This window comes from Mesoplodon mirus (assembly GCF_964341445.2).
Source record: "Mesoplodon mirus genome assembly, chromosome: 3".
NCBI lineage: Eukaryota > Metazoa > Chordata > Mammalia > Artiodactyla > Ziphiidae > Mesoplodon > Mesoplodon mirus.
The window spans coordinates 194,203,740-194,217,914 of NC_138978.1; the positions used below are offsets into that span (position 1 = coordinate 194,203,740).

At 37.5% G+C, this 14,175-nt stretch overlaps 1 protein-coding gene across 2 annotated transcripts in view; it reads left to right on the forward strand.

The window, feature by feature from the left end:
- The window catches only part of F13B (coagulation factor XIII B chain), a gene marked incomplete at its 5' end in the record, with an annotated part of 31,937 nt that extends 26,203 nt beyond the window's left edge, over window positions 1-5,734 (forward strand). The window contains 2 exons of one of the 2 annotated variants that reach the window (XM_082614693.1): window positions 4,020-4,233; window positions 5,408-5,734. In XM_082614693.1, the coding sequence (XP_082470819.1) occupies window positions 4,020-4,233; window positions 5,408-5,432 (239 nt within the window). In that variant the 3' untranslated portion in view covers window positions 5,433-5,734. Of the gene's footprint in view, window positions 1-3,119; window positions 4,234-5,407 lie in introns of those variants that run through there. The other variant, XM_082614694.1, reaches the window with a different exon arrangement.
- Window positions 5,735-14,175: the final 8,441 nt, after the last annotated feature.

Consider the following 14,175-nt stretch of genomic DNA (forward strand, 5'->3'; position numbering starts at 1 on the left):
CTCTTTCCTGTAGATCATAACTAGAATCCAGCTCATTCTAACAAGTACTTTTTAAGTACAAACCATACATGAGGTACTGGGTTGGTAGGACCTATGGGATGGTTAAGCTGTGTGGTGTGGGTAACCAGTCTAACAGTGGTCATTCAGTGTTATTGGTGATGTGCTAGAAAACACGAGGACAGCGGAAAACAGATATAGGGATGGTCCCCTCAATCTGAAAGATGATAATGCCTTGTTGATGAGGCATCCTAATAAAAGTAACACTATCTCCCAAGGTTCTCAGGAGTCATAAAATAGCATATTTTTAAATAAAAAGAAAATATTTCTTTGTGTTTATATCTGACTTTCATTTTTTTCTTATCTTATTTCACTGTATAATATTGAGTAGAAGTGGTGGGTATCTGTGTTCTGATCTCATAACTAAATCTTTCAGTAATTCATCTTTAAATATGGTGTTACAAATACGTTAAAAAAATCAAAATAAAGATATAGAAACCACCTATTTCTATTTTGCTAAGAGTTTAAAAAAACCTTCAGTGAGTTTAATTTTAGCAATATCTGTTGAAACAATCATATGATTATTACATTTATTTTTTTTCCCTGGAATTACATTGCTTCTTTTTGAATGTTAAAGCAGGATTGTATTTCTGTAATAAATCTCGCATGGTTGTGATGAATTATGCTTTTTATATATTGTTGAATTTTATTTGCTGATATTCTACGTAGAATTTTTGCAACTATTTTCATGAGGGAGATTGGTTTGTTATTTTCCTTTTGGGTTTTGTATCAAGTTTCTGCTAACTTCATACAATGGGTTGGGAAGTATTCCCTCTTTATCAATTCTCTAAATTTTGTCTAAGACTGATACTATTTCTTCTTTAATAATTGTAAGAAATCATCAGAGATGCCACCTGAGCCTTGAGTTTTTTTTGAGGAAAGATTTTAATGACAACTTCAATTTGTTTAATAGACATTAGGTTATTTTTCTCTTCTCTCAGTTTCAGTAGGAAGTGGTTTGTAAGAATGTGTCCATTATATCTAAATTGTCAAGTTTGTTGACATAACGTTCATGACATCCTTTTATACTTTTTTTAATGCCTTTAGTGATGTGTCTTTTGTTATACTGCTCTGAAGAAGTATGTCTTTCTGATATATCTTGCTGAGGGTCTGTAAATTTTATTGGTCCTTATAAGCAGTCAGTATCTGCATTTTTTGATCCTTTCATCAAATGTTGCTATTTCATTAATTTATATTCTTATCTTTATTATTTCCTCTCTTCTACTTTCTTGGATTTATTTTATTATTCTTTTCTAGCTTGTTTAGATGTATACTTAGAGTACTAATTTTCATCCTTTATGTTTTTCCCTAAAAATGAATTTAAGGATATAAATTTCCCACTGAGCACAACTTCAACTTCATCCCACACATTTTTATATTTTTGATTTTTACTATCATTCAGCTAAAAATTTATAATACCCATTTTGATATCTTCTATGCTCTCTGAGTTATGTAGAAGTTTATTTTTAAAATTCTAAACATTGGAGGATTTTCTAGTTTTCTTTTGGTTGTTGATTTCTAGTCTAAATCCATTGAGACATACTTTGAATTATATCTGTTCTCTTTGCCTTCTCAGTAGGTTATTTTGGTTGGACCTAGATGTTGGTTTCTTTGTGCATTTTATTCTCCTAGTTGGTAGGACTTCTTGAATCTGTGACTTGATATCTTTCATAGGTTTTGGAAATGTCTGGCTAACGTCTTTTCAAATATTTTTAACATTTTCTCTTTTCACTCTTTCTGTGATTCCATAAAACACATGTTACATCTTTTTCCAGTGTCCCCTGTCTCTTAAACTCAATATTTTCTCTCCTTTTATCTTCTCATTGTTTCAGTTTGGTAATTCTCGCTGATATATTTTCCAGTTCATGAATCCTCTCTTTAGATGTGTACAATCTACTTTAAACTTCTATACTGAGTTCTCAATTTCAACTATTATCTTTGCATCTTTAGAATACCCATTTCATATTTTTTTGTAGATTTGAGTTGTCTGATGAAAAACTTCATCTTAACATCTATTTCTTGACCATATTAGTTGCAATTATTTATTTTTAACTCCTTGTCTGCAAATTCCAATATCTGGATCATCTGTAAGCTATATCTATTTTCTAGCCCCATTTCTTGCTATTTCCATTAATGGTTGATTGAATATCAAATATCATGTGTGGATAATTTTAGGATCTTGAGACAATGATGCCATCTTATTCCAGACAATACTCATCTCATCTTCTGGCTGATGGTGTAGGGAAATTTATTCTCTATTCAGTGAGAGACAAAGCTTTCTCTAAGCTTATTTTCAGAACTTAGTTTGCTCCTGCTCTGCTCACAGAATGTACCCTGCAGGGTTCTTCACTAGAGTTTGGTGTGTATACCAAGGTCCCCCTATCTGCCTGGCTCTGATATTCCTGGGAGATGGCCACTGCTCACTGTAGCTTTTCATTCACTTCAAGCTGAGCTCCTCATTCTCTTTCTGCATAATCAAGAACAGGCAGATGCCCCCCTGGCAAAGCCAGGGAAGAGTATCAAGCTCATTTCCTCATACTTCCCATCTCTCTGGGCTCTGACACGTCAAGTCCTGGCTGTCTTGGCTAACCCACTTTTCTATCCTCAACCCCGTGGGATTTCCAGCAGCTCTTCTGGCTCTGTGTTTGTTGCTGGCCCATCTCTATCTAGTCTCTCAGCTTGCACTGAAAATCAACAAAACCCCAAGAGAAAAATGGCACAGAGTGTGAAACTCATCTGAATGGGCTTTTACCAGACCCTTAGCCTCTGGGGTACTGCCTGCCTTGAAAATTCTCTGATTCCTTGAAATACTAACTTTGTGTCTGTTTTCAGATTTTCTAGTTCTTAGTAGAAGTGCTGGTCTGATATAGGCTACTCTGTCATGGCAGAGTGCAGAAGTTCCGTGAAACAATTTTTAACTCGTTTTAATTTAAATTGCATGTTTTGTAGAACATTCTAAACAATAGTACCATTTGACCTCATTTTCAAAACTATTTTGCAGTGACTATAAAATTCTGTTAGACTCTTTCTAATCATTCGTGTCATTTTTTTTCTATCTATAGCATTTCTAGGATGACATCTGACACACAGGCCTTCACTTGAGAATGACTGAATAAAGAAGTATTTTAGCATGTCAGTTGTATGATTCATATGCTCTGTTAGCAACTCTGGAACTTTTTATTTATATCAGAAACAACTGCTTGGTGCTCGGTCATCCAGGAGGCAAATATGAACACAAACAACCCCATTTTCTGACATGATTTGACATTTGGTATTTTAAAAATACCAATGTTTTTATCAAGGAAAAGAAACCAGAGAAGTTTGTTGGGTATCCTAGTTCTTATCTTAAGTTTTTATTTTGTTTTGTTTTAATGCATAAGGAGAAGGACACAATAATACTGTCAATGCTTAGAATTTAAAGCATCTCAATCCAATCTTAATAATCCTTAATAACTGAAATTTAAAAGAGAAGAAACTGTTAATTACTTTGGATATACTTTAAGCATCAAGTCATAAATTCTGAGTCAGTGTCGAGACTCTAGCTTGTTTCTACGTTTCCATAAAATATTATCTATCCAGCCATCAATGGTTTGTCTCATGGGTGTTTTATTTGCACTTTCTGAAGAAGAAAAAGGAAAAGGAACACTATTTCAATGACTATTATTAACTATCAATGTCTTTTAAAAAACACATTTTTTTGCCTTCTGTCTTTGCAAGTCTTAATGGCATAAAGCTCAGTAACTGGCAGGACATACCCTTTTTCCAAATTCAGGGCAACAGAGATAAATGGCAAGCTGTTTTCTGTGAGCTTTGAACATATTTTCTGACTTGAATATGAATTCTAACTTACCTGCTGCTCTAATGCCTGGGAATTATAGGGTTATTATGAGAAAGCAACACAATGGCTCCTGTTAATACTGAGAGGTATCAAGGTAGTTTTCTTTGTTTTTTATTTTTTTCAGAGCCTTGCACATTATCTTTTGATACAATGGAAAGTAATAATTTGCTCCTGAAATGGAGTTTTGACAATAGGCCATATATTTTCCACGGCGAGTATATTGAGTTTCTTTGTAAGAGAGATACTTACATAACTGAGTTTCCTATTATCGGATCGGAATTGAGAGTGCAATGTGACAGAGGGCAGTTGAAATATCCAAGATGTATTCAAAGAGAAAGGTAAGGAGAGGCTTGTACCTGAAACTTTTTTTTTTTTTTTTTCTGTTCAGGCTGTTATTCATGAGATTCATTATGTTATAAATTTCAGAAACATTAGGTTCTACAATAGTCCTGCTTTATGGTCATTATAAAGGGGAAAAAATCACGTTGTCTTTATTTTTTTAAACCAAGCCAACTCCTAGACGTATTAACTAATTCAACAAGCCTTCTGAGTGGTCTAAAGTCAAAGCAATGTTTGCTATTTGATTTTTGTGACTCTTTGGCAATCGGGTAAATAAATCAATTTGAGAGATATTTAAATGTGGAAAAATTAACCTACATGTTCTGAGATAAGAGAAACTCACATTTTCTCCCATTTCTCATTAGCGGTTTGTAATAACGATGGGAAACACGGTTGTACAAACTTGATACTGAGGGAAGAGCATGTCAATAACAAAGTTTAAAATTATGGTATTTGTTTTCAGGAACACAGTTCTATATAAGAATTTGGAAGTTATTTCTGAAGTGTTTTCTCATATAGCAATTTTTAAAATATATTTTCTACTACTTGATCAATGGAAAACAATCCTGTTCTTTTCTTAGAGAAAGGTTAAAAGAATGCAATAAAATAATGTCATTCATTTTATTGGGTCAGAATTTTGCCCCCTTTGAAGACACTTTATAAAATGGGAATTATACTCTAGGTTCAACTAAGAACATTTTTAAATGACTTAAAAGTGCATGTGGTACTCTTTTAACGGTTATAAAGAATGAGCTATAAGAACTACATAAGGACAGTTTTTTAGATACTTTGAACATTCTAGAAAAAAATTCATAAGACACACATAAGTGGAAAACTTTTTTATTTTTAATTGCAGTGAAAATCAGAGCAGAAAAATGTTTGTGCTATTTAAATTTTTTATTATATCTTGCATTTCCTATTTATAAGAGAAAAAGGAATAAGTAACTTAGAAAAAAAATGTAGAAAATGGTGTTAGTGTAGCTAATGACATTGAATTTTTAAAAAGAAATTGGTGGTATAATTTACCAAGGATGGTTACTTGTTTTTATCAGTACCTCATTAAAACAAGGACCAGTTATATGAAATATTGAAGGGCTAAGACTGTAATAAATACTTGACCAGAAATGATGCTTATTTCAACCCCACCTTCTCTCTCTTTTTTTCTTATCAAAGATGTTGTCTTATCAAGAACCCTTAAGGACATGAAAATGAATGGCAGAAAGAAGAATAACATTTTGACACATCATAAAATCCTTTATAAAACATAATTGTTAGAAGAAAAATGTTGAATTAAAAACCTCTGAGTTTTTACTTGCATGAAGATTTGAATCTAAACTGTTTGCTCTGGACATTTTCTTTATTTATAAACAAAAGCTACACATGCTGTTGTTTCACTTCTGGTTTGGATGACTTGACATGTGACCTAATCTTTGCTGCATGTCTTTCATCTATTACAACATCAATCTGCACATCAAAATATTTCTGGTTCCTAATGCCAGTTCACTGGTCTATATTGTCTTCAATATATGTGCAAAAATTCACATTTGTCTTTATCGTCTTTGTTAATATTGGGGTTTTCTGTTACTTTGAGTTCAATATTTATGTCAACACAAAAGAACCAGCCACACTAGAGCTGAGAAACTATACATCATGTTACAGAATTTACTTTATTAAATGAGCCGAGACTGACCTTCAGACTTTCTAAGTGTAAAGAACTTTTAAAATTAACTGTACTATTAGCTACCATTTGTTAATAATCAAATGGTTTGTGAATTAGTGAACCTCCCACATGTTTAAATGTTGCCCAAAGAACACAGCTATGTAAAAGAACAACCCTTACTATTTTTATATTATACACCATCAATTTTTTTCTTAGATTGGGTAACTAATGGAATCATGCAGATTCTGAAAAATAAAATCTGAAGTCAGAGAGACCTGCAAGCACCAAAAAATGGTGTGTCAGTAATACTAGGACCTGTCAGAGGCCTGAAATACTGCGTTGTCACTTTTCAGTGTGAAAGAGAGTTACTCACCCAGTTGTTATTACGGCTCATTCATAAGCACTACCTGGTTCTAGGAGCCTTGTTAGGACTGGTTGTTGTTTCCAGAACAGCACATTTTTCCTCCCTAGAAGGTCTTCAGTTCTTCTGACTCAAGACCTTATATTCCCAGTATGATGGCATTCTTCAAACCCCAGCATACAATTCCTGCTCCTGGGCTATGAGAGCTTCTCTGGAAATGAAGCCACACCTGGACTTAGCTCTGTGGATTAAACATGAATTCATTTGATGTTCAAGCATGTATGTTTTAGAACTGTTTTTCCTTGAGTTCATATGCATTATTTCAATTAACCTCCAAGAGTAGTTTTTCACAGTGGATCTCATAAAATTGAAATTTGACTGAAATATCAATAGGAAGGTATTAATCCTTTCCAATTAATTCGACCAATCCATTAAGAAATGATATTGATCAGGTGCGGTGTCCCAGGAAACATGCTAGGTAACGCAGGATTCAGAGATGAATAAAATTCAGCTCATTATTTCAAGGAACTCACAATAAGGAACTACTTAGTTTAGGAAAAGAGTTAAACTTGTATTATTTGTCATAAACTCTGCTGCCTGGGGGCAGGCACAACACGTGGGTGGGTGAAGCAGGTCTAGTGGTATTTCTGGGGAACTGCTCACGGCATGCTCTCTTTAACCTGGGTAGCTTGCTAGCTTCCTGATTTTAGTTTTTAAATGTGGGTTTCTGCATTTTAAAAGTAATTTAGCAATGGTACATAAAGTTTTGTAAGTTGAAAAAAGTACTAATCTTTTTCAATTAATTCATCAATGAATCCATTTATAAATGATATTGAGTACCTGCTTTATCCCAGGAAACAGAAGGTTCGCTCAAGGAGGATAATTGTCATGTGGGAATATTGTATCCAGTATTGCCATATCTTCTGATTTGTTAATTGTGAAATCTACTGATTTTTATATGGAGAGGTGCCTAAAAAATCTGTGACTCACATCGTGGCTCATTAGCAGCCAATTTTTAAACTCCAAATGCTAAAGCAATAAAAGTGTGAAAAGTGCAGCGATAGAGCATATAAAAGGAGTGGCACTGAGGAAGCAGTAATTAACTTTTTTGGTATTAACTGGGCTGTAGGAAGATTCCTGGAAAAAGTTAATTTACAAGACTAGGGAAGACATTCCAAATAGAAGGAATGGCCCGCACAGAATCAAATACTGAGCACACACTATGTGCCAGGCCTGAGGCTCCACACTGGAGGTAAAGCATTGAATAGGACGCGTTGTTTCTGCTGTTAGGAGCTTGTGCTCCAGGTAGACAAGAAGGGTATTAAACAAATCCTTACAAGATGCGGTGTGTCAGGAAAGATCCTGTCTTAGGCAGCAAGGACCAGGAGGGACAACCTAGCCCTGGATGCCCAAGAAAGGTTCCTCTGAGGAGGTAATACGGAGGCTGAGATTTGAAGGGAGAAAAGAAAGTATTTCAGGTAGAGGAAATAACACGTGGAAAACAGCAAAGGGCATGGTGTTTCCAGGAAGCTAATAAAAATGTCTACGGATTGAGTGGAAAGGGGGGAAGGAGAGAGTAGAGGAAGGCCTTTGTCCACCAAATTAAAGATGCCGGAAGTCAGTGACTGGAATGAGATGCTTACAGTGGTTCTGAGAAACATAGGGGCAGGACAGGAATAAAGACACAGACATAGAGAATGGACTTGAGGACACGGGAAGGGGGAAGGGAAAGCTGGGACGAAGTGAGAGAGAGGCATGGACATATATACACTACCAAATGTAAAATAGATAGCTAGTGGGAAGCAGCCGCATAGCACAGGGAGATCAGCTCGGTGCTTTGTGACCACCTGGAGGGGTGGGATAGGGAGGGTGGGAGGGAGACACAAGAGGGAGGGGATATGGGGACATATGTATATGTATAACTGATTCACTTTGTTATACAGCAGAAACTAACACACCATTGTAAGGCAATTATACTACAATAAAGATGTTAAAGGAAAAAAAAGACACCACTGACTGCAGTGAGGAAGGCTGGTCTGAAGTGTGAAAGTGTAGGCACAGGAAAAGCACTTAGGAAAATAATACCGTCATCCCGGCAAAAGAGGATGGTGTTTATACTGGAAGCAGTGGCAGGGATGTGCAAGGTAACCTGAGCAAGGGTTACTGAGGAGTGAAATGGTCGCCATGGCAACTGATTAGATGTAGGCGGAATGAGGCATTGAAAAGGGTTCAGGAGGACTCCATGGTCCCTGGCTTAACCAAGCCGATGGGACACCCAGTTAAGTGTGACAGGAAGACGGAGGGAGAAGCCATGTGAGGACTTGAGTGTCGGCATGAAGATTTTAGTTTTAGAAACGTTATTTTTAAGGGATTTGTGGCGTACATAGCCAGGTACACATACTAAGTAAGCAGCCGATTCTTGTGGTCAGTACTGGAATGAACCACCCAGACTGCTTTTGGAAACAAGATGTACCTCTCAGCTGCGAGCTCTCAGTTGTCAGCTCCCAAGGGGGTTGCCTCAGCTGAAGAGAACCTTTCTTCCCAAGGTCATAGCTTCTCCCCAGGGTGCCAGCACCAATGACCGGTCAGCAGGAGCTATAAAGAAAAGTCCCCTCACTCCAACCCAGGACACATCTAAAGGGTCACCCAGCTTCGGAGCTCCCCGTAGAGCTGGCTGATGCCACTGGTTGCAACTTCACCGCAGGTCAGCTTATCCCCATCTGCTTCCTTCCTTTCCCTTCCACAGGTATGGATTCTAAGAGTCCTCCCCCAAATCCTCTCAACGGCTGATTTCCATCTCATAGCCTGCTTCCCCGGGAAACCAATCTGTAAGAGTTATACAAGCCTGCATATCAGAACAGAGTACTGGGCCTAATTTGGAGTCATCAGTTCATAAATGTCTACTAAAACTAAGATAATGGATGAGTTTTTCAGGGTGAGGTTAGAAGTAGGCTTGGTTCAGGGGTTTGAGGGTATCCAAAGTTTGGTGACTGGCTATAGGAAAAGGTCTAACAAAGGGAAGCAATCAGGAACTGCTGGACTGGTTGAATGAAAGCCAGGAGAGCTAAGGACTGGAGATGCTGCTTGGATATCGTTGATCACATTGGATAATGCTGCTCCTTGGATATGGTTGACCACCTGGAGAGGAACGGCATCATTCAGGGTAAAACCGAGACAGGAGCAGATTGAGGAATAATCGGAAGGTCCAGAAACAGAGACATGAGTGTGATGAATGGGGCAGTCAGTGTGACAGTGAAAGGGAGAGGCGTGGGGTGGCATGGACTGGGAGTGAGGATAGAAGAGGACTTTCTGAATAAAATGGGAGAAATTTGAGCCTATTCTAATGAAACAGGAATGGGTCGATACAGAAGGACAGGTGGGGGGCTTCCCGGGTGGCGCAGTGGTTGAGAGTCCGCCTGCCGATGCAGGGGACACGGGTTCATGCCCCGGTCCGGGAGGATCCCACATGCCGTGGAGTGGCTGGGCCCGTGAGCCATGGCTGCTGAGCCTGCGCGTCCGGAGCCTGTGCTCCGCAGCAGGAGAGGCCACAACAGTGAGAGGCCCGTGTACCACAAAAAAAAAAAAAAAAAAAAAAAAAAAGAAGAAAAAAAAGTGGATTAGGTTGTTCTGACTCAAGCCTCTTGTTGATAGCAACTATAAATAATGAATACTTAGAAAATATTTGTAAAAGCTGTTGGAAACCAGTAGTGCATGACTCAGACACAAGAATCTCAGGGCCAGGATTTTAGAGAAAGCAAGTGCAGAGATCTTATCTCAGCATTCAGGAGGCACTTTTCCTCTCACAGCAATCCATGACTTCAGAGTAACGTTAAGAAAAGTAAGAAGATGAGCAGAGCTATCAACAGACCCTGGGGTTTAGAAAACCGAACAGTGGTTTTCAGAGTCTGTAAGAGAAGAGGAAACTCTAGGGCCTTGAAAAATAAGAGTAGGTGAGAAGTGGACATAGACTAGCCTGCCTCGGGACCGAAATCCATCTCGAAACTGTCTCAACCTAAATTGGATAAAGGTGATGTGAGGTAGCTGGCGTTTCTAGCCTAGTTGTCAGCTGGGAGAACAATAAACTCTGTGGAAAAGATGACATCATTCACAACCTTGCATTGTATCTGAGTTTTCACATTTATTGTCCTCAATTAATTTTTTTAAAAGTAAAATTGTATTTTTTGGAAGGAGAATACAACAGATGATAAACAACCTCTTCAACTTCTGCTTTGAATAGGCACAAGTAAAATTCTAAGAGATAACAACTATAAACTCTGAACAAAAGCCAAACTAACCCCCAACCCAAAACAGAAAACCAAATACATGGATGCACAGCAGAATGGAAAATAGCAGATTGTGGATGGGAGGATTCAGCTCAAAGAAGGTAATGGAGCTAGTTCTCCCAGGCAGTAACACATTTTGACAGGTTACTGCCTGAGAGAGGTCTGCAATCAACACTTTCGCAATGGAGTTAAACCTTGGACTAAAAGAAAAAGCCCACAGCATTCTAGCCAGAGGTACCAGTGAAGCAGGTGTGGGGCAGTCACATCCACTGAGAAAGGAGGCGGACGGGTAGATCAGACTAGTGAGAGAAAAAAGAGGGCCCCAAATTTTTGTGTAAATTCTACATAAATCTCCAAATGACTCTTGAATATCTATGTATTGGGCAAATTCAAAGTAACTCAGATAAGAATAAAAAATAATTGAAATAAGATTTGAGCTGCCACCCCAAAATCAGTGTGCAGCTTGAGCCAACCAAGTTGTTAAAAAACATTTTTTTTGGAGGACTAGAAGAGAATCCAGAGCCTCCACAATATAACATTCAATATGTCTAGGATACAAGACAAAATTATGTGATATACAAATAGAAGAATGTGGCCCAGACACACTCACGGAGGTTGTTGAGGAGCAAACACCTGCATGCTGAGAGCGAGGCTACAAGTCAGGTTGGATTTTCACTTGAAAGCTGACTGAGTGTGAGGGAAGCAGATCGCTGCTGCCTGTCCAGTAGGTCAGCGCTTATTTTATTTATTTTTATTTATTTATTTATTTTGCGGTACGCGGGCCTCTCACTGTTGTGGCCTCTCCCGTTGCGGAGCACAGTCTCCGGACGCGCAGGCTCAGCGGCCATGGCTCACGGGCCCAGCCGCTCCGCGGCATGTGGGATCTTCCCGGACCGGGGCATGAACCCGTGTCCCCTGCATCGGCAGGCGGACTCTCAACCACTGCGCCACCGGGGAAGCCCGTCAGCGCTTATTTTAGAGCAGATAGGAACATACGTGGAATTGAATGGTCTTGTAGGAAAGTGGCCATGGGACCCAGATAGCCTCAGAGAGACAGTAACAATAGAAGGAAGACACTGAGTAGCTTTACACCTTTAATAACACTGTTAAGGTGAATATAAATGTTACTGGACTATTCTTTGAATGTACCACAATAAAGATCAAAATTACTGATAAGAGGAAGAATCTGTTCCAAATACTCAAACAGTGTTCAGCAGGTATGAAAATTAATGATGCTTTGGCAAAGCAAGGGCAAAGTTTAGATCAAGTTTCATTTTGGTCTCATTTAGATAATTCAAAATAAACCATCACTATTCCAAATACAAAAGTTATCTGCAGTAATAACGGAATATTATTCATAGAATAAAACTCCACTCTCTAAGACTGGTTTCTGAAAAGGCTTCTGTAAAATTGGAGAAAAAAAGGGTCCATAATTTATGCAAGATGCAGATGTACTACTTTATGTAGCCCTCCATAAGCATTTATTGAAATAAGCAGGTTTTTGAACTATTTTCTTCTTCCTTTACATAGGTGGGAAATTTTTACACACACCCACAAATACACACGCCCTCAAATGTAAATTGTAAATAAATATTCATCTGCATTACTCTTACCTCCTGTGAAGAGGTTATAAGCAAAGTATTTTCATTGGAATTCTTCCTTTGTTAAAAGCAGAACTGCAATAGTTTACCACTCTTTCTTTACACCAAGAAACAGTGGCAGCTGAACAATATTAAAATTAAAAGCAAGCCTGTTAGCAAGCTTAGCTACTAGCAAAAAGTAATCCAAAAGACAGTATTTTCTTAATCCACAAAGATTTTTTAATGTACTAGGCTTTCATTGCTACAATGAAAAATTAGAAGTTATAAAGATAATAAACCTGGAAAAAAATCACCTATTGAGAAAAATTCAACAATTTTGCATAACAGATTGCACAATGTGAATTTCTTCCTCTCAAGCATTAAGCCAAAATATGGTATGGGTAACAAGCTATATTAGGGATAGATAAAATTTTCCAAGGTTGTAAAAGTATGGATTTTTTTTTTTGGAAAAATAGTAACTATGTAACTTTATATATGTTTACATTTAAAACTAAATTAGGTACTTTCCTGGCAGTCCAGTGGTTAAGACTCTGCGCTTCCACCGCAGGGGGCATGGGTTCCATCCCTGGTTGGGAAGTGAACTAAGATCCCACATGCCTTGCAACATGGCCAAAAACCCCAAAACCAAAACCAAAACAAAACAACCAAAAAAACCCACTAAATTAAAAATGACACTCTATGGTTATAATGACATCTACTGGAAATCTGGGTTTATTACAGACAAGAAGGTGAATTTAAAATTCACCTAACTTCACCAGTAATAAACTCACCTAACACAGAACTAGATTGGAATTAACGTATTTATATTCCTTCTTTAATACAATGTAACCTCTCTGTAGGAAACAGCAACTTCTAAAGAAAAAGACTTAATTACCTCTCAACCATTCCTTCCAAACACACACACACACACACACACACACACACACACACACACACACACATGCCTTCCAGCGTTCAGGAAGCCTTAGAATACTGATATGGATTTATCACATACATTTAAGAGGAATATCCTTCACATGAAAATAGAATATTATGTAAAACTTAAAAATTTTTAGTCTGAGTTCCAACAATAGAAAAACTTTGAACATCTGGAAATCACCTTTCATGTATAACTTCATAGAAATATTTCTTGTGCAAATACTAATTGGATATAACCATCTTAGAGGAAATTAACACCAGTAACATTTTATGTTGGTTGATTATATCCTAGTGGTATAATTTACCAAGTAAATAAATTGCTTACACTAAAATTCTGTTAAATGAAAGAGAAAAACAAACCACTTGGGAGAGTCAAGAAAAACTATAGTATCTGGCAAATTCTAAGTAACAAGAGTTCTCCAAACTCCAAACACTTCCTTGGAAGAAAAAAAAAATTCTAAAAATTTCTAGTTACTTTCAATATATTCTTTAATATGTCAATATGGTCTTTATTCTAACCAAATCTCAACAGTCTCTGACTAGGTTTAATCCTCATTCCAACAAAATAATAAAGTTAAGTAGTTAAATGGTCTCTCCATTTCTAGCTACTACTGATTTATTTCAAGCACTTAAAAACTGTCCTGGCCCCCATAGCTAGACAGTCTTTGGGACCCAATCAGATTGCAAACAGCCACTGGAATTAGCCTTCTGTGGCTCTGGAATCACACTGGTTCAGTATTGGTAACAGTGACCCAAAGCTACTGAAAATAACAGGTCATGTTTCAACACTTGAATCATCTTCAGGTCTGTGCTCAGTGACTAGACAATGAGTTTCTACTACAAGCAATACCTTGCTATCCCCAGGTCAAATTACAGCGCCACTCAGTTCAAAGTCAGGAGTTTTTAATATATGAAGGGGTAGGCTGAACTTGTCTAATTTCCCCAAAGGGGCTCATTTGCCCATCTTGATGGTCCCGTCAGTCAGGAAACAGGGGTGTTGTCTATGGCGTTTGTGGGCTTATCTTATCCTCAATTCTACATGAGTTGGCAGAATCTTAAATTTTCCACATTTATTTTATATAAATGCCTCAATTTACCTACAAAACAGGAATAATAAG